This window comes from Colias eurytheme, chromosome 31, assembly GCF_061535395.1.
Source record: "Colias eurytheme isolate Ceu_HAF_F1 chromosome 31, ilColEury1 Martin Lab GWU primary, whole genome shotgun sequence".
Classification (NCBI taxonomy): domain Eukaryota; kingdom Metazoa; phylum Arthropoda; class Insecta; order Lepidoptera; family Pieridae; genus Colias; species Colias eurytheme.
Genome location: NC_143010.1, coordinates 2,790,305 through 2,814,773, shown reverse-complemented (window position 1 = coordinate 2,814,773; position 24,469 = coordinate 2,790,305). Strand labels below are relative to the sequence as shown.

At 33.9% G+C, this 24,469-nt stretch overlaps 4 protein-coding genes and 1 long non-coding RNA gene across 5 annotated transcripts; 2 read left to right on the top strand and 3 right to left on the bottom strand.

The window, feature by feature from the left end:
• Positions 1 to 6,137: 6,137 nt before the first annotated feature.
• On the bottom strand, positions 6,138 to 7,338 carry LOC149895454 (uncharacterized). The gene is made up of 2 exons (XR_016458488.1): positions 7,139 to 7,338; positions 6,138 to 6,344 (listed from the first exon to the last, which is right to left on the bottom strand). It is a non-coding gene; the product is annotated as an uncharacterized LOC149895454 (long non-coding RNA).
• A 2,806-nt stretch (positions 7,339 to 10,144) lies between these two features.
• On the bottom strand, positions 10,145 to 11,971 carry LOC149895453 (uncharacterized). The gene is made up of 2 exons (XM_090118775.1): positions 11,424 to 11,971; positions 10,145 to 10,790 (listed from the first exon to the last, which is right to left on the bottom strand). The coding sequence occupies exons 1-2, from the start codon at positions 11,969 to 11,971 to the stop codon at positions 10,145 to 10,147; spliced, it is 1,194 nt and encodes a 397-aa protein (XP_089974901.1).
• A 429-nt stretch (positions 11,972 to 12,400) lies between these two features.
• LOC149895452 (uncharacterized) lies at positions 12,401 to 14,211 on the top strand. The gene is made up of 2 exons (XM_090118774.1): positions 12,401 to 12,482; positions 12,785 to 14,211. Exons 1-2 carry the CDS (start codon positions 12,401 to 12,403, stop codon positions 14,209 to 14,211), a joined length of 1,509 nt encoding a protein of 502 aa, XP_089974900.1.
• A 3,539-nt stretch (positions 14,212 to 17,750) lies between these two features.
• On the bottom strand, positions 17,751 to 20,063 carry LOC149895451 (uncharacterized). The gene has a single exon (XM_090118827.1). The coding sequence runs from the start codon at positions 19,913 to 19,915 to the stop codon at positions 18,650 to 18,652; it is 1,266 nt and encodes a 421-aa protein (XP_089974953.1). The 5' UTR covers positions 19,916 to 20,063; the 3' UTR covers positions 17,751 to 18,649.
• Positions 20,064 to 20,260: 197 nt separating this feature from the next.
• Positions 20,261 to 24,371, top strand: LOC149895450 (uncharacterized). The gene is made up of 4 exons (XM_090118828.1): positions 20,261 to 20,528; positions 21,838 to 22,021; positions 22,847 to 23,032; positions 24,185 to 24,371. The coding sequence occupies exons 1-4, from the start codon at positions 20,345 to 20,347 to the stop codon at positions 24,351 to 24,353; spliced, it is 723 nt and encodes a 240-aa protein (XP_089974954.1). The 5' UTR covers positions 20,261 to 20,344; the 3' UTR covers positions 24,354 to 24,371.
• The last annotated feature ends 98 nt before the right edge of the window (positions 24,372 to 24,469 follow it).

Sequence of the window (24,469 nt, the reverse complement as noted above, 5' to 3'; positions counted from 1 at the left end):
TAGTTCTCGTTCCCGTGGGATTTCCAGGATAAAACTTATCTTATGTGTTAATCCAAGTTACCCTCTAGCTGTGTGCTAAATTTCATAGTAATCGGTTCATTAGTATTTGCGTGAAAGAGTAACAAACATACACATCCATCCTCACAAGCTTTCGCCTTTATAATATTAGTAGGAATAGAATGGACTTGCAGGGATTTGATAGAACTCAGTTTTGGGACGTATTCAGGGTTGAAAAAGTTATGGGTCATTTTAACCACCAGGTGACCTATCGACACAGATGCCGTGCAAAATCAAATGACCAAATTTACCCCGGCAATTGTCAGAGAATAAAAATAAATTCCGACTTTGTGGACCACCATTTTTGTATGTGTCATACTATTTCAATACTGCTTTTAATCCATTATTCCGCAACGCCGTACAAAAATCCTGGAGACAAGGGGAAAAAATCTATACCTGTACTTTAGAATTCTCATTTGCACTCAGTTGGACAGCTTACAAGTGACGGCATAGTGCTGAATCTTATTATTTTATGCTCTTATATCGTTCTAGATAAGTCACCTGGTGGTTCAAATGACCCATAACTTTTTCAACATGGGCCTGTTGTCTATTGGATATGGGAGATAGTTCCTTGCGTTGTTATTATTGGACATTTAAATAAAACATTTAACTTAAAAGATACAAAATTTATTAAGTACCTATAAAATGTTGAAAAGCGAGTGAAATCTCTATATAATATATAAAAATGAATGGTTATTTCCCTTGGTCACGGCATCACGCGTGAACGGGTGGACCGATTTCGATAATAATTTTTTTTTTTTTAATATTCCCTAAAATACGAGGATGGTTCTTGATGGTTATGATGGTTGATATTATACAAAATACAAAACCTCCTTCATTATATACTCTGGTAAATTATTTACTCGCTCATTATCTTCTGCATTTTGTGTGGGGTAAAAAATATTTTTGTAATATGACCTCGACCTCGAGGTCACGAATATTTTCCCACTGTTCTCAAAAATGCTTCAATAAAAGATTTTTGACATCCTGCAACTTCTCTGGTTTCACAGAATATCCAGATGCAAAAACACTTGGAAATACATCGGTAATTTTTCTTCCTCTCTTGAAGACTGAGAGATTTTGGACCAAATCGTTCCTATAAGAAATTTCCCCTCTTACTGTAATTTTTGCGGCGACTGAACGAGTCGCAATAATTCTCTTGCACTTACATATTTGGAAATGCATAGTTTCAAATTTTCAAGGCGTTGAGTTTTCCAGTCTACGACAGGAATATCGGCTCCCAATTTATATATGGAGTCATGATATGCTATAATATCAATGTACTCTTTCGGCTGAACAATGCATTCTTTCTTTTGTATAGCTCGCTCGGTCCAGATAATTATTATCTGGACGTTTTTAACACAATACAACGAGCGTGGTCACAGGAGACTATAATGGAAACTCCATAGTTGCTCTTTGACACAACATTCGATCTTTAAAAACAGCACACGATAAGACGTCAAATTTAAGTAAAAGTGGCTAATTAGCAACATTTCGACGTGCTACACTCGGAGTAATCTATCTTACACTTTTTACCCATAATATCATAGTTTCCGCGTAAAAATTCTTTCCATATCACTAAAAAATTACACATTTTAACGTTAAACTAGTAGAAATATTAATTCACTTTCATAGTTTAACCGACTTCAAAAAAGTTAGGTTCTGTGATGTTGAGAACTTTCCAATTTCTTAAGGCATTGAGTGAATAATATTTTTCGCACCTTAATGCTATTTCGTCATTTCCCTTTTTCAATACATTTAAATATCAATATTTTGCCTCTTTTTCAAAAATACGTGTTTCTAATCAGACATGTATTGATGTGAGTAAACTTTTTCCAGAAGCTTTTTGCGTTATAATACACCGATCATATTTTGGTTTTATGCCATTCAAATGTTTTGTAAATATAAATTTTTAATAGGCCATCCACACGTCTGCCGAACAACGTGGCAAACAACGAACACATAGGGACAGCACTATACGAAGAAAGGAGATGTACTTATTTCCTTCTCGCTTCGCTGTATAGCGCCGTCCCTATGTGTTCGTTGTTTGTCGTGTTGTTCGGCAGACGTGTGGATGGTCTATAAAGAATAGAATATTACGTGTGGCCGAGTTGGTCAAGGCGTATTGGCGGAAGATGCGGGTTCGAATCCTGCTGAGTGATCGAATAAATCGGAAAAGTACGTAAGTTTCAACTTTTGCAAGCACTCCTTGTGCTTATGAAATTTTCACTCAACATAAACTACTTGAATATCTCAATATATACGCAACACGATTTTTTTTTACCAAATAAACAATCCTTTGTTTTTTTCTAATTCATGTTGTAAAAATTTAATTAACGTTGCAGATTTTATGAAGTGACGATATTAATTTTAAAAAAAATGTCACTTTCCCGCCAAATGATATATTTTTTTACACGTAGGTACATAGATGGACGTTTGGCCCCAGTCCAAACAGTGAAATATGTTTTCAAATGTTGTTTTTTTTTAATAAATTTCCCTTTATATTTGCCGGATTGTTGCCGATTTGGAATAATAAATAAGACGGTTTTTTTAAGTTACGTTTCAAATAAAATTTCTGTATCTTACAAGTACTGTAACATTGTATGTAACGGTGCATTTGCATCAAACGAACATAGAGCTAGAGCAAGAGCATTATTTCGTGATCTTTTAGTGTAAACAAAACTCGTATTCGTGTTGTTCAGTATAAGAACATTGCATAGAATCTTTTCGAACGCACTAAGATCAACGAAATAATGCTCTATGCCTGTTTACACTAAAATAATTTGACATAGTGGGGTTAGAATTAGCATTCGCTCGTTTGATGTTAATGCACCGTTATAGAAATACAAGTAGGTACATAATAATAACATTTTCAAAAGAAATTTTATACTTGCATTTCCGTGTCTAATGGCATGTTTGCATTTTTTCCAATAACTTTGGATTTTTAATGTCAATATTTGTCGTACAATTTGTACAATTCTTACACATGTATATATACATTAATGCTACGGCCACACTACCTTACCGCCTATCGGGCTGTTTTCTAAGTATTTTGTTTTTGCGTTTATAATATTACATTTAAAATTGTTATTGACATATAATATTATACCACCGCCTTTTCTATAGTTACGAAGAGCTTTGTACATTCGGTAACCGCTTATTTCATATAATACACTATTATTTTCTGATACATTAGCCTCTGTTAGAATTACAATATCAATGCATTTGTTTGATTTACTTAAAAATTATGGTTACCGCAATAATTATGGCATTAAATTACCGTCTAAAACTGCATGAACTGGTGTGGTTACACTAGTGTTTACCTAGATATATCGTTAATTATAGGCATTTACCGCAGCAAAAAAAATATCACTTTTTTCAAGATGGAGGTTGAAGCTGCAGCGGTGTTGTGTTTTATGAGTGCTAACTACATATTTTTACATGAATCTTTTAAATTTCAAAAAAAGCTGAATGATTTTTTATATTTATTTAGATGGTTTCTGTAATAATTCATCAAGGATTCTTTTTTCTTTTTCAAATCATCTATTGTACTTGGAAATGATAAATTTTGTTTGATCCGACGCCACGCATCATTGTGTACACTGCGATTTTTATAGTTCTTCTGTCGGGTATCCCAAAGAGACGGTTCGGATTGGAATAATTCTAAAAACTCGAGCGCTTTTTCATTTGACCACTCCATGTCGGTCGATACGTGCGTTGCCGGCGAGCTCATATTGCACACTGGACAAACGGTAGTGTGGCTGCAAACGCAATAACTACCGCGGTAATCTTCTATGATGTGGGAAAGAATACCGCCGCCGAAGCTATTGTTTACCGCCATTTGTCATATTGATTGGCATTGTAGAATTATGGCCATAAGTCGTGGTTACACCTAGGTGTTGTCAAAGTTGTGGCAATAATTTTTTCAATTGGCATATCACGGTAGTGTGGCCGTAGCATAAAGGCCTATTCAGATTAGAGCACTATATCGGATACCGCCGTGGTCGGTATGTAATCCTAGTATACCGGTCGGTACGGATTCTCTATAATATACTATATAAGAGATTTAATCGAGTGCTATCGGGATACTGCTAGTTGCTACCCACGGCGGTATATAATACCGCTCTAATCTAAATAGGCCTTAAGAGCTACCGCGCAAGAGCAACTTTTGTCTCCGCAACTATTTAGTCTCTCCCATCAACTCTATGGGGAGTTGCGTCGCTACGTGCGTGCACTTTCTTACTAGCCCATAGAGTTGATGGGAGAGACTAAATAGTGAAGGAAAGAAAAGATGCTCTTGCGCGCTAGCTCTAAATAAGTATGTTCTTGATTATTTCCTCGCATTTCATTGCTGTAAAAAATACATAATAATATCTGATTGTATTCAGATAAATATCAAAGAAGTACTATTATTTTCTATTTTTGCTTATTCAGAACATAAGTTTGTTTTATCCATAGAAATCTAAATAACAAGACACTAGAAGTCGTAAGCGTGCGTGACCTTGTCGCCACTCAGGTGATTTGCACAACACCAGTGCATTCGTCACTGTTCAGTTGCTCTGGAGACGTATGAGTGTATACATGGTGTGTTTCAGCAATTCCCATTGCGGAAATTCTTCCACAAGTTGTAATTATACTTATAAAGGAATAATATTTCATCGGAAAATATTTTTTTTTAGAAATAATGCCGTTTTTCCTTAAAATTATAGAATATTTACAAGTATTACGAGCGTCACCATAGTAATCGAAATAACAATGAATGACACAGTCGACCATTCTTATTATCACGTTTGTTCGTATTGGAGCAAAGTCTCATATACTTAGGGATGTTATTCTAAAATAAACCGTAAATTCGTGCGTTAGGATACATATTAAAAAGCTTAATTTAATAGATAAGTTAGTTTTCACTAAAATCAAGCTGTCCAATAAAAGGCATAGTTTACTTGTGTGTACTGTTTAGCTTTCGGTTTGAATGTGTTGATTTTGGCGACAGCGGTTTTCATACGAATTATGACATTTTAGCACTTCTATGTGTCTTGTTATTTAGATTTCTATGGTTTTATCATTAAGTATTTCCTACCTTGAAAGTTTTTAAAGTATGTAAGATTTTTTTTTACATCGAAACATGTTGTTTTTTTATACTTAACCGATATGTGCATTATAGTGTTATAAATGTGAATGTTTCAGTGAAATAAAGATACAAAATAAAGAAGTGTGTTTTATTTTATTAAATCCTTATTATATTTCTGTTGGGCAAAAGTAAGCGCTCGCCTGGGTGGTCTTTTTTTCTGAGTTTATTTAGTTTTTAAAGATTTCATAATCCAAGGGGAGATGGATAATAATCTATACCAATAATAAAACTGTAAATAACCGCTTCTTGCTAAATGCATATGAATACACGGTACTTGCTACCGTGTATATCAAAACAGTAATTTTTACAATTTTTATTTGTTCCGGCTAATCTCTGGAACAGCTAGAACAATTTTGAAAGAACTTTCACTGACAGATAGATGATGTTATAAGGAGTGACATTATGACAAAGGTCTTAAGCTATTTTTCATTCTGATACATATTACCAAAGGATAAATTGGAAAACACAAATACGCGGGTGAAACCGCGGGTCGCAGCCAGTATAATTTAAATTCCTTTAGTCATTCTTTGTAATAAATTTAAAAAATGCAATAATTAAAGCAGTTACAGAGTAGGTACTTAAGCTAATTGTCCGTATTTAAGCAAAAAGGAACCACCCAACAAAAACGCACTTCTGAGATATCAAAGGATTTACAAAAACATTTGCAGCTCTGTCAGATGAAGTAAAATTAAAATTTATTTTATTTAAATTGTTTGATAAATTACTTATTTAAGTATGTGTATATAAATTTGCTCTGAATATTCTTAAACTTTCTAGATAATTAAGAAAATATGCATGTGGTTCCTTTTAACATTTATCAATTGATAGGTTTTCTCTTATACAAAAAGGAACCACATCCCAGGGATTTAATGATATAAATGAAACTATATATTTATAATATCGTAATTAAAGCTTTAATTAATAAAATATATAAAATAATACATATATAGGACGTTTATTCGACGTTATCATCAAATTGGATTTCGAAATCCACCGTGTCTAGTCCATCTATGTGGTCTTCTATTGCATCATCACTAATGAGACCGTTATAAAAACTGTGCATCTTGTGGAATGAGATGTAATATGGACTGAATATCGCTAGAAGGTGAAGAAAGCTTCTCCAGAGGCAGCGACGTATAAGGTTCTTCGTTATCTTCTGTAATAAAAAGAAAAAAGCTTTAAATCAAAACAATAAAGCCGCGTGGCTTTTATACGTAGGTAGTTATATGGCGACAGCAAAATATTATTAGTTCTTATAAAGCCGTGTCCCTACTAGACGACTAAGTATGTTGTATGTACATGCGCCATGTACAAAAAACTGGCTAAGTGCGAGTCGAACTCGCGCAACGAAGAGTTCCGTACCATTATCTATAAAAACGGCAAAAAAATCACGGCTTATTGTATGGGAGCTTCTTAAATATTTATTAAGCTATTGCATAGCTTCTATCGCGGGCCTTGAGCGCGGGGACCGAATCGAGAAATTCCGTAACGAAAAAACCTCACTCCGACGGGCTCGGAGGTGTGGCTTGAAGGCATGCTATGCAATAGCTTTACCGCGGCAGTCCCCGAGTGCCACACATCTTTTTTTATTCTGTTTTTTAGTATTTGTTGTAACAGCGGCATCAGAAATACATCTGAACGTATTTTACCAAAATAGTAGGTAGGTACCTAGATCATCGACAGTTATTTTTAAAACAGGGTTTAGACTTTAGTAGTTTCATCTCACAATGACAGATGAATCGTAACAAAATGACTCTTAATTCGACTCGCCTTCGTGAACAACGACGTTGTCGTTAAAATACGTAAATCCACAGAGGATTCCTCTTGTACTTACTTAATGAACTATCTTCTTAAAATCACACCACAATCGGGAATGAATCAAAAGTGGATAAAGCGTACCTGCATCTCAGATTCAATAAGTACTTAAATGCATTAAATAAAACTACTTACCCGTTGTATCTTCATTATTATCTTCGGTGTTCGTCTCCAATGCTTTTCTTACCCATTGCTTGCTTATTTATTTATTACTAAACATTTTCACATTTAATTTTAAAGGTAATTAACAAAAACAATAGAACTTACTTCGCGGAGGAAAAAAACACCGTCACGTATTCGAACTACTTCGCTGAATGTCACCTATATTGACATATGTTCGACGTTTTACTTAAAAACTTTGAGCTATTAAAGTAATGAAAATACGTTGTTTAAAGATGAGAAGCATTGTAACAAGTCAAGGCATTTGGTTCCATATAGCGATGATGGCTTTCAGGATATTTTACAATATTTATTTATGCATAATAGAACCGAATGCTTGTGGTTTTATTTTGCAATAAAAAATTACAATTAAATTATGTATTTATTTTACGCATAACCATACCACAGAAACCTGGTTCCATTTTGTGTATTAAAAATAATTGTTATTAATAGAAATATGTGTAATGTATAATGGTACCAAGTAGGTGTGGATCTGTTTTGTATAAAATGACATGATAGTAATTTCGTTTATTTGTTTGAACAAAGCAGTCCCGTGGTGCTGTGGTTCGGTTTTGCTTAATATGTAATTATTCGTTGTTGCTGGTGGTTCCTTTCTGCTTTTAGTATACCTTGTTTCCAACGTAAAAATCATGTGGTTCTTGTTTGTATAAGAATTTAGACCACTTTTGGATGAGTATTCTTCAATAAAAGCAAAAAACGAAATTTGTCGAGTGGTTCCATTTTGCATAAATACGGACAATTTGAAATAAAATGTTTCCTAAACTAAAAATCTTTACCAATTTACTTAGTGACATATCACACTAGCGGATTGCGAGCGGTTTCAAAGCGGAGCGGGTGCGCAACGAATACGTTGCGGTTGCGCAGCGAATTCGTTGCGGACGCGTGGCAGATGCGCAACGTTTACGTCGCAGTCATGTACACTCATTAACAAAATGGAATCCGTGCTGGTTGTTACTTATAACTTGTGATAGTATAATAATTATGAGATCATTATTTTTTACGAGTTTCATAACATGTTAATGTTTAGGGTATTGTTTTATCTATTAAATCTTGGTCGAAATGCAATCAGATAACTTAATTGCTCATTAAGAAAGTTCATTAGTGAAATAAATGTTAAAGCTCCTTAACTAAAACAGGGCTATCTTATTATTAGATAAATAGCAGTGAATAGAAAATTTTATCAAGCAACCAGCAACTCACTATCACTTTGCTCATAATTAGGTTCACAAAATCTCTTTATAACATACGTTGCTATGGGAGAGATTATACTGGTCAGTCGTTACATACTTTTGGAATGTATGGTACATTCTAAAAGTCCTAGTAATTCAATTTTATAGCACCTTTTTTTAACAACTCCAGTTGTTATTACATCTTTAGTTAACTGTTAAGTAAGTGCATTTCCACAGTACGGTTAAAAAATTGAGTGCTACAGAAACGATGGAAATATTGAATGGAAGTTAGGCAAGGCGGAAGGGCTGGCTTTTGTGCGAGAGTATACAAAATGACGCGTCCGCAACGAATTCGCTGCGCAACCGCGGCGTGTTCGTTGCGCGCCCGCAACGTATTCGTTGCGCACCCGCTCCGCTTTGAAACCGCTCGCAATCCGCTAGTGTGATATGGCACTTAATATGAACTATCTTCTGCCCGTGACTTTACACGCATGATAGGTATTCAAATACATTACACACTATTTCAGTTAGTACTAACTATAGAAAACTATATAACTGTTATCGCAGCTTTTCTCTTAGCAAAGTCAGAAGATCTCTCATTTCCTAAGTATAAAAACGAAACAAGTCATCTAAAAGTTGTGAAGTAAAGTCATCATCATCAAATGGGTAATAACTAATAAGTTTTGATTAGTGCGCTTGCCGGCGCGGGCGTACAGCCAAGTTAAAAAGTATGATATTTTTTTAGGACGAATCAACAGGAGTGATTCCAGTAAAGTGAGTGACCTGAAATGTATATCAGGTATGTATCTGTACCATTTGGAGATTGCCCAAGTTACTATGGCACTTGGTATCGCAATCAAACTTATTGTGTCAAGATGAAATATAGCTCAATTTAAAGCTTGGTGTTAGTACTTTTAGAAACGATTAAAGTTTTTATGTAAATAAGCCGCAGTTCGCGACAATAAAAATAAAACAATAGTGTTATTCAACACTTTAAAAAAATACTTTATCGAGTTTAAACTAACGATGAACGCTAAGTTTTACATTTATTACATAGCTGGTAATATTTTAATTTACAAGACAAATGTGAAAAGTAAATCCTTGTAAATCGTAATAAACATTATTTCAAAATAAATAGCGTCGAACAATGCGTCGAACACAATGACGCAGGACGCTTGCAAGAGAGATAGATATATGTGTCAAAACAAAAACTTTTACTTTTATTTCTATTTATTCGGTATAATTACGACTTAATAGTGATAAATATGATCATTATAAATACAAATAGGAATTAACAATATCACAAACATGTGACACAACTAGTATTTTACCGATTCCATACGTGGTCATATTACATGTTTCAAAACACAAACTTTTACTATTATTTCAATTTATCCGATATAATTAAGACTTAATAGTGATACATATGATCATTATAAATACAAATAGGAATTAACAATATCACGAATACGTGGCACAACTAAAATTTTACCGATACCACCCGTGGTCATTCTCCTTTCCTGATCTTTTTTTAAAAATTCAATTTTGATCAACCACAATCCACATCAGAAAAAGAATTTCAACTCTTTCAGTAAAAAAATTAACACTACAATGAATCGCATTTTATGTTTAATAATTTTTTAATTCTTTATAAATCTCACAGTAACTATAATATATTTAACTATTTAGCCACTGATTCACTGATATCTTTTTTTTCATATATTTTTGTTCATGTTGATAATTAATTTCATAAAGCTCTGTACATATCAAATGTAATAATTTATTAACCGTTTCACTTCTGCCTAATTTTAATTTTACCAAGATATTTTTCATCCATGTGATTATAAACTAAATCTGGACTATCCGGCCTTTCCAACATGCGTCTAAAACTTTCAATTAGATTCTGTTTCTCCAGAAACATTTTGTCCTTTTCAGAAAACTTCGTGATGGCTGCCAAAGTCGTGTCAACCCACGCTTCGTAATACGGTTTGGTGTGTTTATTCAAACAATTTGGTGCCCATTTAGCCACTTCTGTAGGCGGAGATTCTCCTTTTCTAAATGGATCTGGTGAAGGTATATTTGCTCTCTTTGTTTTATGTGCAATGCGTTTCTTTCGCGACTTACTGCTTGAATTATGTGACGATTCTGTCGTTTTATCTACTTCTTTTTGTACATCATTTGCAACTGGTTGCACTTTATCCTTTCTTTTATCGAGATTTTCAGTGGGTATCTTTATTTGTAGAGCCTTGGCATCTCGTTGCTCAGCTTTAAAATCTGTAAATGTTACTGTTTTGTATACTTTAGCGTCGTTTTTAGATCTTATCGTCGTGATCACGGGTCTCCTTTTTGATTTCTTGTTATCTGAATCTTTTACCGTTTTTGTGCCCTCCGATTTGCTGTCTGCTAATTTTCGATGTTCCTCCTCGTCGCAGACCTTTCTGGAGCTTTCTTCTGAAATAATGTATTTAAATAAAAATGTTACAAACAGTACAGAAAAAATAGGCATGATACACACTAAGTACACAAAAAGTAAGTTGTAAAATTTTAAATAATATTGTATTATACTTTAAAGCCCCATTTTCTTGGTAAGCATTTTCGTAGTCACAAAGTTGAATGAACATAATATAGAGGAGTTACTTGCAACACTGTGCAACACTATACTTGCTACAAAGTTGATAAGTGATAACGTATGTTGAAATGTTCTCGCCGGAGAATCGACAACACTAATCAAAATCATTGATTAACTGATGCTCGAGATATATTTATCATGAATACGGGGCTTAATTATTACCTACGATAAAAAAGAGCGTGCGTGCCGAGCACACGTGTCAGAAGTGAAACTTCTTTGGCAAGAATCAATGATACCTACTAAAATCGTCGCCTTACTCCATGACATGATTGATGATGATATTGCCATGACGCGGCCTTGAAATTTTACTCTTAACGCTCATAAAGAAGTTTCACTCAACAACTTAATATTAACTATTAAATGAGCACATAAATCGTGTATCTGTAATTAAAAGCAGGCCCAACGTACAGGCATTTACTTACCATTTTGTAAAAGATTCGGCATTTCCAATGAAACCACTCGATTCGCTTTAGTCCTTATCGTATACTTCTCTCTAATTTTCTTTCTTTCATCAGCATTCAACACTTTCTTCGTTTCAATATCAATCCGTTTCTTTCCATCATTATTTTTCACATCAATTTTGATAGAATCATTTTTCTCAATTCTCAATTCATTTTTGTCTTTTAAAAATGGTTTGATATCTGCATCCATTATTATGGCATTATCTTTTGTACCATTAACTGTTTTTATATCATCTATTGTAAGATTCTCTCTAGTTTTAAGTTTCTTTAGTTGTAAGCTACCCTTATTTGATTGGAATATGGCGTTGTTAACTGTTTTATTTCTTTTAATATCATTGTTAACAGTTTCTTTTCCTATAGACTTTACAATAGGTTTCGATTTAGTATCACCTCTGTCCGCTTGTAGTAAATTATTTGTTATTCTTTGTTTCACATCAACTTTTTCAATCACTTTTATAATGTCTCCCTGATCTGTTATTTTTGTAATGGTTTTCCTGTGTTCCTTTCGCTTTAAATTTCGCTCTTCCATTACCAAAAATTAATGCACTGAAATTTATCTTATTACCAAATGGATTATTTGACTTGACTTACTTTATAATGAAGTTTGATTTTGTCATAGCCATCGAGATGAAAAGAGACATAGATTTTGAATGAATCTTTTATTTTTGATTTTACTTTTATCAGAACCTTTTAATCCTTTTTTAATCTCAACCTATTTTATGAATATATGTACCTTATTTCTCAGTTATGAACTTTAAAAAACCTAACTACACCTTCAAAAGTGACAAATCAATTATGTCATATATTTTGTAAAAAATTGAAAAAAAAATCCAAAAAAATATGCTTACATCCAAATGAAAATAAAACCATGGAACCAAAAACGGTCGTGGTTAAGTCAAAATCATCAAATGGTGCAATGCCTAGAATCGAAAAACGCAATAAATATAGCAGAAGCGATATGGAATTCCAACCTTCAAATGTAAAGAAACGAGGGGTTTATGTAGAGAATAAAGATAATAATATGCTTTTTAATGTTATTGGTAAGATACGTAGTAATATGATATAGAAAAAAAGATCTGTGTTTAACTGTTATGTAACGAATAAACTGAAAATCTGTATCGATTTTAAAGTCTAACTCAAAACTTTTACCACTGGAAAGCTACATATTTATCCATTAACACACTAGGCTCTTTTTCTTATCTCGGGGAAAGCCGGGGCAAGCTGCTAGTATTAAAATAATTGGTAAAAAATATATACTACTTAATAAATAATAATTCAAGGTATATAACGATCAGTTAAATTTCTTATTACTTGAGGTTTCATGTATAATAATTAATTTCAGAAAGTAATGATGCTGAAGTTAATCGTAAACCTCCTCCCCGACCACGACCAGGACAAAAGAGGTTTTTAACATCTGTCCTAAATATTCTATCGAAATCGACAACTGGCACTCAATACCCTGACCATAATAATTCCAAAAAATATGGAACCAAACGAAAAACGATTAGAAATAAAAATATAAAGCAAGATGATGATGTAACATTCGTAGACGAAGAATTTGTCGCCGACACTCAAGTTAAAAATAAAAAGCAGAAGTACAAATCCAAAACTTTGAACAGCAAAGGCTACATGTCCCCTATAAACGATAAATTTGTCATACTTCAATCAAAGAAGGACATAATTCACACTCCGTCTAACTTCTCAGGGTTGAGTAAAAGTTTCACTTTGAACGAATCAAAGAATCCAATTAGAGATCTATTAGAAAACAATATTTACAGCGGTGTAGCTGAAGGTATAGCTAAAGAAATTTTAGAAGGTCGAGTTTTAGATAAGCCTGTAAGAATTCAAGAAGATCCGTTGACTTTAGTCGCAGATGTGCCTCCAAAGGATGACAAGAACATATACAATTTCTTCGTTGATCTATTGGAAACTACTTTCGACGTTTATAATGTAAAAACAGACCCAGCTGTAATTAATAACGATTCTGATGAAATACTAGAAATTGACGAAACTGTTGCTAAGAAATTAAATTTTAAAAACGACTGTGCACCTAAAGAAAAAGAACACGATCATAACCATGAACTCAATTTTGATATTAAGGAAGACAAACCGTTTGTTTCTCTATCAGAGTATATGCCAGATGCAGTTAAAGTGAAGAAGACACCAAAACCAAAAAGTGTTAAGGCGAAATCGTTGATCTATCCTAAACAAGTGATCACTCCAAAACCAAGCAACGCTATAATGAGGAGGAAACCACTATCAAAAGCGGCTAAAAAGAAAAATTTACTTAACACAATAAAAGAGGAATTAAAGATTGATTTCTACAAATATGAGGAGCCGCAAAATCTATATCAAGCGTTACGTAACATGGCAAAATATAAGCGTAAATGCCAAGAAAAAAAAACTATACAATTTGACACGGATAACAGAAAATATATGGATAAAGAATGCATTTTCAGTCAGGGTATATTTCCTATTAAGAAATTTAGGAAACGATCATCGACACACGAAAAACCGAAAGCTGAGAAGAAATTGTCTGACTTTAAATATAAAAACCTATTGAAGACGCAAAATGCAGTTGTTATACCATCTAATCATTCATTGGAAGTATATGAATATGAAACGAAAGAGAATCCATATAACTGTGGAAAGAAGCAATGTTTTAAATATTCTGATGATAGCGATTTTGATTTTGACCCTAATTCAATTTTGGGGATATCGGATAGTTCAATAAATATGAAACAGTTTTATTCTTTGTTTCAGGATTAAAAAAATTGATATTACCTACTGTTTTATTTCTATTTTAAACCTGTAGTTCATACTTATATAAAAAAGAGCGATCTTTTAGTGAAAACGATAACTCGTAGGTATTTAGTGTTTTACATTGCATCTAGAATCTTATCGAACGCACTAAGAACAACGAAAGAATGCTCTACGTGTGGCTCTACGCCTGTAATGAGCATTCGCTCGCTTGATGTAAAAGTATTTGAAATATTAAATCGAGGTAACATTAGTGAAATCTATTGTGCTAAAATTAGTAGTTTGTAAGTTTGTTACTCTTTCTCGCTAAAAATTACTGGACTGATTTGGATGAAAGTTTACAAGAATATAGCCCAGAATAACATATGAGCAGCTATAGAAATAGTTATTACATATATGTATTGCACGCGGGTTCGTGCTCAGTTGAAACCACGCGGCACAGCTAAACAAATATAAAGGCAAAATCAAAAGTTCCATAATACAAGGATGAGTTGTAAATAAAACACTTATTATTTAACAATTTATTTATTTGCTATAAAATTACAAGAAATATAAATATAGGAAAAAAACTAAGCAGTTGATTTTACGATTATTAGTTAGGAGATTGAAAATTACAAACAATGTTGTCATATTAGATGAATTATTATTTCTACAAAAAACTAATATCGAAGAATAACGTATAAACTATAAACTAAGATTTTTGCATGTTAATCAAGTCAACATAACTATAATATTTTATTCAATGTTGAATAAACATCACGTCACTTATGTATAATTAAGGATGAAGATAATTATCATGGTTACACTGTCATGAATATTACAATAAAAAAAGTATTTTTCTAAAGCCTCTCCCGCGCTCCAACGCACGTATAGCGATGGAGCACACTCGACACGCCCGCATTGTGCTGCGAGAATGAACACATGGCATACCGTGTTCTGTGAGTTCATCACTACATAGTATAAAACAAAGTCGCTTTTTCTGTCCCTATGTCCCTTTGTATGCTTAAATCTTTAAAACTACGCAGCGGTTTTTTTTAATAGATAGAATGAGTCAAGAGGAAGGTTTTTGTATATGATTTATTAGGTTTAAGACAAAGCGGGCGAAGCCGCGGGTGGAAGCTAGTAGTTCATTAACTATGAACTCATAGAACACGGCTGCAAACGAGCGGTACGGGAGGACTATATATATATATGTCACGGCTAAAGGTAGGTGAGAACATAAACTTAAGATTAGCCGGCTAAACTTAGGTTTATTTTCGACGAGGTGTTAATGTTAGTTTGTTCTATCTTTAGCCGGCTAAACTTAAGTGTAACCGCAGGCCCGTGGCTAAAAATGTCGGGGTGGGTAGATTTGGTTAGCGCCGGGCCGGTGGAGGGCTTGAGGGGCCCGCACAGTGCCAGAAAACACTCGCCCTGTTCCTTACATGTATTATAGTAACCAAATCTACCCACCCCGACTCAGGGCAGAAAGCTGGTGGCTAGGTTAGGTTAGGTTAGAACTCTTAAGACCCGCACGAGCCGAGCGAGCGCAGCGAGCGTGCTGCGGCAGCAGCCGGCGAAGTGCCAGAAAACACTCGCCCTGTTCCTTACATGTATTATAGTAACCAAATCTACCCACCCCGACATTTTTAGCCACGGGCCTGCGGTTACACTTAAGTTTAGCCGGCTAAAGATAGAACAAACTAACATTAACACCTCGTCGAAAATAAACCTAAGTTTAGCCGGCTAATCTTAAGTTTATGTTCTCACCTACCTTTAGCCGTAACATATATATATAATGGTGCATTTACACATTTGTATTTACTATTCGCCTCGTCATTGCAGGAAACATGTGTATACGAACCACGGTGTAAAACATTCGCAAACCCTTTGATATGTTCGAAAACTACGAATACGCAAATCGAGTGCAAGGATTACATATGCGTGTTCGTTATTCGCTTCGCAATTCGCACGAATGTGTAAATGCACCATTAGAACATACTATGATTATATATTGTTATAATTAACTATGTTTTAAAATCTGTGAGAAATGAGCCAACTATTGGCTAATAGTCTCTATTCGCTTATAAGATATTATGAAGGTGTTATTGGCTATTGCACATAATAATGATTGTCTCATATTAAAAGGTACAAGTTAAGCGCACTATTATGCAATGCTATTATTAAAAGATATGAGGATTTAAACATTTTTTCCTTTTACTGTTGATTTTTAACATTAGGTACAATTTGCGCAAAATTAAACATTTAATGACACAGGACACTCAGAATATAATATAGTCTATTGCCAATATCTTGAATATAAAGTGCAGTTTTGCTTGTCCATTTTTGTCTTATTTAAAAAGAGGCGAAGACGCAAAACGCTCAGAAAAAATGGCGCTTCGCAAAATAATCACATTCAAAAGCACGGGAAAACAAACAGCTTCTGTTATATGTATTATTCGCCAATGCCATTTGCCATAAAAAAACAACATATTTAATTGAATTAACTATTAACATAATATTATTTAATTTACAATACTCTAAATAATCTATTTTTTTATGCGAAAAGCATATAAATTAAGTTAAATGCTGTTTTTTCAAACGGCTGTGCCTACAAGGTACTAGGTATGTGACTTAGGGCCGATATTTCAATGCTTGGATAAAACTTATTCGTCGAATAATGTATATAACTACCATTTTAAAAACGTATTCTAATTGCCCGTATTTGACAGTTTACGTGACATTTAAATATTATCGTGTAATACTTTATTGGACGGATAAGTTTTATCCAAGCATTGAAAAATCGGCCCTTATAAGTACACACTATTTCCTATACTAATAACTTTATGAATTAAAGAAAAAACTTTCCAATGCGTTTAATTACATTAGTTATAATGCTAACAGACTGAATAAATCTTAGAATTTTCTAGAAATCTATGCTTTTAAATAAATAAAATAAATAAATAAAAATAAAGAGTTTGTTTGAATGCGCTAATCTCGGGAACTACTGCTCCGATTTGATAAATTATTTCTTAAATTTGATAAATCGAAAAGTACATAGTTAATATGTATAAACAATAAATTTCAAATCAATAAAATAAACATTACCCTTTTAACCAAACCATTAAAATAAAATAGTACCTAAGTAAATACTGCTCACCCCTACTTATTTGTAAAACAACCTCTATAACACGTTTTTATCGGCTTCAACTGTATGTTTGTATGTTACCATCTCCTTAACGGTGCTTTTCCACCAATAATGTGCGAGGAGGTGTAGCGAGGAATGTGTTTAAACCAATCATATCACTACATAGTATAAAACAAAGTCGCTTTCTCTATGTCCCTATGTATGCTTAAATCTTTAAAACTACGCAACGGATTTTGATGCAGTTTTTTTTAATAGATAGAGTGATTCATGAGGAAGGTTTTAGTATATAATTTATTATGTTTTAGACAAAGCGGGCGAAGCCGCGGGCGGAAAGATAGTTGTTTAATATAATTTAGTTTGAAGTGTTTAGATTTTGAAGCGATACTATTGGTTATTTACAAACATATTCCTCGCTACACATTAAAGGTGAAAAAGCACCCTTATACTAGATTTTTTCCAATTTAAAAAGATATAATTCAAATCTTGTTCACTTATCAAGGATCGGTGACAATACAATAATTTCATGAGTTTAAGCGTTATTTCTGTTTTTTCTGACTATATTATGAATATTTAATTCTAATACTGAGTTTCACATTTATCGCTATTTCATCTTACTTCAGATTTATAAAAAAAACCTGTCTATAGGTACATATTTGTAATATAAAAGTTTTACATTGAGTTACATTTTAAGTGACTCTTCTAACTCATAAATATGTCAATAAAAATCTCTAATATGTATTTATTTGAATTTAAGAGCCTCAAAAATATTTGAACCATTACAAAATAACCTACATTAAAACTACATTTTTCTTCTCTATGTATATATTTTGTAACATTTATTCAATTAATTTTTAAACTTTTACCGGTCAAAATAGTCCAATAAAAATAAAGTATATATATATATAACTGAATGAACTGAAATATATGTATATGTTACAGTCAAAACCCTTATCCAGTCAAAAACCTTATTGACCAAATACAATTTTTATTTAATGGCAGATTTATAATTCAAAATCAATAACTATTTAAAATTTAACAGCAAATCCATTACACACATAAATAATATATAAAAAATCTGATATGCAATAATTGAGTTTCTCAAACTAAGGCCGGCTACTTATGTACACTGCCGCAGGGGCAATATTGGAACAATTTAGGTTCGTCGGCGGTCAGAGCAAATACAGTTGTTCTCTAAATTGCCCCTGCTTGCCTATACGCATAACAATTAAGGAGCCAATTAAGTGTCCAATTTCAAAATTGCCCCTGCTGCAGGTATGTGAGTAGCCGGTTTAAAACTAAAACATCATTGTCATGTTAATATTACTGTATCTTCAATATTTTAACATCTTGTACATCATTATATGGCAACATTGCCGCTGTGGCTGATCGTTTAAAAATATGACTATAATTTAGTACGGCAATCTTTTTCGGCATGGCAACTAAAACTATGTGACCGTCCTCTATTTCTACGACATCAATCTGAATTATAGGGCTCATTGTTAACACTGGACAGTCTGATCTCTCCATAAAATTGTACTGTTTGACCGGTTCTGAATTAAAAAGATCGAATTCCTCATTAACATATGGTTTATAATAGATTCTTAGCACACCAAAGGTTGTACCAACAAAAACAACTTCATCATATGTACGAACAACTAAAGTTTCGCGTAACGGCCCTTGTGGTAACGTATGATTCATGAAAAACATCCATTGGATGTAAACCCGCCAATCTAACTGTTCCAATAAATTGTATTTTCGAAATTCATTCATAAGATTAGATACAGATTCAACGTTACATCTAAAAATTAGCTCTTTGCCGACCACAGAGTAAATATCACGCTCGTAAGTCAACACATTTAAATGATCGCTAAAGCCCAACGACATAACACCATTCGTGAATGTATTCAAGTGCACACTTTTCAAATTGCCGTCGTTCAAATTACATACATGGATTTCGTCATTCAGCGTTATGAAATACACATTTCTGTCATGTAGCAAGAACATTTTAACACTATCGAATGTGACGTCGGCTTCGTGCCGTGGATTTGTGAGTAACTTACGAACTATAAAGAGATGAAAGTCTGAGGTCATGAAGATTAAGGAATCGGTATTCTCCGTGTACCTTAGATAGCTTCCTGATATTGGCCCGCGTTTCGCGCGCTCCAATGTCTCTATGTCATAGTAGAAAATGCCGCATCTAGTGTGAACGCCGATTATACCGTCAGAAAGCACTTGGAAATCCTGAATTTCTTCTCTCACGGATGACGCAGAGGCGAACTCGTCTATCATTTCTCTAGCGTACTGCAATCTTGACCACAATGTTAGGGATCTGTAGATATTGTACCACTGTAATCCCGGTTTCGACTTGTATCTTGCGATTTTGTAAATTGATGGAAAATCATTTTCACAGTATTTTCGCCACAGTTTATCGAGTCGTGATAGATTGTCAATTATTTGTTTCCAGCGTAAGCACACTTGTCTGCATGTAGATAGCTCTTTTGGTGTTAAATAGCTGAATATTCGTAATAGTACTTCTGTCGGAAAACTGTATAAATAATAATATGTGCTTTCCTCCACTTCAGGCATGGTTTTGTATAGCTGTAGATATTAGGACACAAAGTATAAGCACTGTTTTATACGAATTATGCACTGTGACTCTCACTGAACGGGAATAATATTTAATTTTGCGCAATTATGTATGAAATTGTAAACAACTGTATTTCTGTATTTTGATTCTTGTTTTTTTTTTGTTACATCGACATCTATAATTTTTCATTTAAGTTATGAGGTCTGGATACGAGGAATTGTTGAGCTTGATCGTATTTTATATTGGCAACTCTTGCCTCTAGTTGTCATTTCACTTTAACAATTTATATTTTATTATCTGTGTCATGCACAATATTTATTATCTGTACCTAATTTAAGTTGAACTGCATTCTGCAACCGTCAAAAATCAAAGTATCAAATCGCTGTTGATTTCAAAATAAACATTGAAAAGTAAGACAAAATATTACCATGTCTGGTTTTAAAGCTTTACGTGATATAAGTAAACAGTTTGAAAATGAATTGAAACTACATTCTTCAAATATATTTTGTGCAAAAGTTGATGAAAGTTTCGAAAATGTTATTGCAAAGAAATTAAGAGATATTTCTTTAATTACATCAAAACTACGATTATTACAGGCCAAAACATTAGCAGGTGATTACTATCTTTATTATTCTAATAAAAAGAAACGCAGATACGAGTTTATTACAATAAACATTAAACATTAAGTAGTAGAAGCTTAATTTTTATGTTCGATAGTTTTTCATAAAACTATCGAATATTTTTAGTATTGTACTTAATCCGGATAAACTTTAGAATATGGACCGTCGAGTTGGATATCGGCGATTTTATAGCGATAAGATAAGACTCTGAGAAGTAATTTTACGAAGTTTCAACTTGTGAAGCCGCGTATTTTTTTTATAATAAAATAAACAAATTTGTTTAATTTTGTACTACTTTTCGTAATTTTGACGTTGACAGATGCTTGTCACTAGCAAAGGATTCACTCATAGGTACAGCTTTATATAGTGATATTTTTCTCACAATAATACTTTATAAAATACAAAAATTGATGGTTATTTTAGTATTATTGTATATAAAAGAACTAGAAGTTAAAATATGTTAAATTGGTTATTAATATTTAAAATTCATTAAAATAATTGTGTTTTATTATATTTCCTCTAAAATATAAACATATTGGATAATAATAACAACGCACAAAGTTAAATAAAGTATTTTAGTAAAGATAAAGACATTACATAAAACACTAGTTTACATATCATCATCACATCAGCAATGTAGCTGCTCGGCTATTAATTAATAATTCAGTTCAATTACATTTCATTCTAATTCAATTTAAGTTAGTAATTCTAACAATAACAATTATGGGTAATGTAACACACATAAATCCATTACACAAAAGATGAACAGTCACATAACCAAATCTGTCAACCCCGACTCCACGTGGTCCTTCCGCTGTTACCCCTAGAGTGTATGTAAAAAATCGGAAGCGCGGAGGGAGAGCAGCCCTCGCCCGCTGTAGCTAAGTGCAGGCACCGTACGAGCCGAAGCGGCTGAGGCTGGTCGCCGAAGGCGACCAAACAGCCGAAGCTGCGTAGGCGAGTTAGGTGCCTGTACTTAGCTACGCAAGGGTGATAGGGCTGCACTTCCCGCAGCGCTGGAGCAGAAGCAGAAGCAATATAGTGAAACTGGAGGGAGTTTGGGAGTGGAGGGAAGGGAAAGGTTTATCCTACCATCCATTATTTGCAACTTTAGGCCAAATTATAACCTCAAACTTTGACCTTGAATATCTCAGGAACTACTGGTCTGCGCCGGTGGGGGGTGGTACCTAGGAGTTCCCCCCGACCCCCCTCCCCTCCCCTCCCCCTCCCCGCCCCCCCATTGACGGTCCACATTCTAAATTTTTACCGAGTTAAATTTTTTATCAAAATTCTAATTTCAGCGACACCACAAATAAAAGAGACAAATAAAGATGAAATCACAACTATCAATGACTATACGGACACAGTAACATTGAAACTAATTGAGCAGCAAATTGTCAAAACTCTAACTCAAACACATTCTGTTAAGACTTTGGTTACCGCACCTGATAGAAGTTTGGATCCTGAATTATTGGAGAGAAAAGAGTATGTATATCTATATACTAGCTGTGCTTCGCGGTTTCACCCGCGTGGTTACGCTCATGTTGGTCTGAGCGTGATGATATATAGCCTATAGCCTTCCTCAATGAATGGGCTATCAAACACCGAAATAATCTTTCAAATCTGACCAGTTGTTCCCGAGATTAGCGCATTCAAACAAACAAACTCTTCAGCTTTATAATATTAGTATAAATGTTATACTTTAAAAGGAAAATTAAACATTAGTTACACTGCTTGTATTTCATGTCGAAACATATTTTAATAATTGCTGAATTTAATGATTCATGACTTCATTTAAATTTTATAATTCATAAATTTATTAAAATACTAGTGGTCCGCCCTTGGTACATGTTTACTTTTTCTCACCATAAGAACCATCCTCATACTTTAAGGAATATTATAAAAAAGAGTAAGAAAAAAAGTTGTTAGTGCGTTCGAAAAGATTCTATGCAATGTTCTAATACTGAACAACACTGAATATGTGTTTTCTTGCTCTAGCTCTATGCTCCTTTCATGGCATCATGAGATTAACATGTTCATCCAAACATAGTCTTCAGCTTATTTTATTAATTTTAATACATAAATATCTGTTTTAGGGCTGATTTTTCAATGCTTGGATAAAACTTATTCGTCGAATAATGTATAAAACTGCCATTTTAAAAACATATTCTAATTGCCCGTATTTGACAGTTTACGTGACATTTTAATATTATCGTGTAATACTTTATTGGACGGATAAGTTTTAACCAAGCATTGAAAAATTGGCCCTTAATACATATAATTTTAATACATAAGTATCTTCATTTACAGGAAAATCATAGCTCAAGTAACGGAATACAGCCAAAAGGAGGAAACATTACTTAATTTGGATGAAAGATTGAAAGAGAGACAGATAAAATTATTAGAAGCAAGGAGAGAGTGGGATAGAGTGTTTGGTAATTTAAAAGATAGTCAAAATGTAATTGTTGAAGAGAGAGCCACGGGGCCTTTGTATAAGTGAGTATCACTAGATAGTATAAAACAAAGTCGCTTTCTCTGTCCCTATGTCCCTATGTATGCTTAAATCTTTAAAACTATGCAACGGATTTTGATGCGATTTTTTTTAATAGATAGAGTGATTCAAGAGGAAGGTTTTAGTATATAATTATATTATATTTTAGACAAAGTGGGCGAAGCCGCGGGCGGAAAGCTAGTTCTTATTAAGTGAAGTCCCATGTCCCCTAGTGGGGTAAGGGGCAGATGCATTATACATCTGTTTCACTGATCGATTTTCTTTAGGGACAGTAGGTGATCAGCCTTATGTGTCCTGACTCCTGCCAGACCGAGAAATTTTTTTTTTCTTTATCTTCACCGGGAATCGAACCCATGACCAGACATTCTTTCCCCACTGTAAAGTTACTAAAAAAATATTTTTTGTTCAGGTGATCAGCCTTCTGTGTCCTGCCAGACCGAGACGTTTTTTTTCTTCGTCTCCTCCAGGAATCGAACCCAGAACCAGACATTCTTTCCCCACTATAAAGTTACTAAAAAAATATTTTTGTTCAGGTGATCAGCCTTCTGTGTCCTGCCAGACCGAGACATCTTTTTCTTTATCTTCACCGGGAATTGAACCCATGAACAGACATTCTTTCCCCACTATTAAGTTACGAACCCATGACCAGACATTCTTTCCTCACTATTAAGTTACGAACCCAGACCAGACATTCTTTCCCCACTATTAAGTTACAAACCCATGACCAGACATTCATTCCCCACTATTAAATTACGAACCCATGACCAGATATTCATTCCCCACTATTAAGTTACAAACCCATGACCAGACATTCATTCCCCACTATTAAATTACGAACCCATGACCAGACATTCTTTCCCCACTATTAAGTTACGAACCCATGACCAGACATTCTTTCCCCACTATTAAGTTACGAACCCATGACCAGACATTCTTTCCCCACTATTAAGTTACGAACCCATGACCAGACATTCTTTCCCCACTATTAAGTTACGAACCCATGACCAGACATTCTTTCCCCACTATTAAGTTACGAACCCATGACCAGACATTCTTTCCCCACTATTAAGTTACGAACCCATGACCAGACATTCTTTCCCCACTATTAACTTACTGAGAAAAATTTTTTTTTTTAGAAAACTCCAGGCGTTAGTCGGTAAAATGGAACTCATGCGTTGGATGATATCTAAGCTTGTGACGTCACTCACGAGCAACTACGACTGGGCCACAGATCCACACAGACGGTTGAAAGTGTTAGCGCTAACTAGGCAATGCTATACTGTACATTTATTTACTGATGTTTGATTAAATATTTCTTGAATATATTATGTGTTTTATTTAACTAGCTGTGCCCTGTGGTTTTACTCGCATTTCTTTGCTTATGTTGGTCTTAGCGTGATGATAGCCTTCCTCGATAAATG

Coding starts and splice junctions, on each gene's coding strand:
- LOC149895453 (XM_090118775.1), bottom strand. CDS start 11,971: ATGGAAGAGCGAAATTTAAAGCGAAAGGAACACAGGAAAACCATTACA. Junction 10,791..11,423: donor CGAGTGGTTTCATTGGAAAT/GCCGAATCTTTT, acceptor AGAAAGCTCCAG/AAAGGTCTGCGACGAGGAGG.
- LOC149895450 (XM_090118828.1), top strand. CDS start 20,345: ATGTCTGGTTTTAAAGCTTTACGTGATATAAGTAAACAGTTTGAAAAT. Junction 22,022..22,846: donor GAATTATTGGAGAGAAAAGA/GTATGTATATCT, acceptor CTTCATTTACAG/GAAAATCATAGCTCAAGTAA. Junction 23,033..24,184: donor GCCACGGGGCCTTTGTATAA/GTGAGTATCACT, acceptor TTTTTTTTTTAG/AAAACTCCAGGCGTTAGTCG.
- LOC149895451 (XM_090118827.1), bottom strand. CDS start 19,915: ATGCCTGAAGTGGAGGAAAGCACATATTATTATTTATACAGTTTTCCG.
- LOC149895452 (XM_090118774.1), top strand. CDS start 12,401: ATGGAATTCCAACCTTCAAATGTAAAGAAACGAGGGGTTTATGTAGAG. Junction 12,483..12,784: donor TATGCTTTTTAATGTTATTG/GTAAGATACGTA, acceptor AATTAATTTCAG/AAAGTAATGATGCTGAAGTT.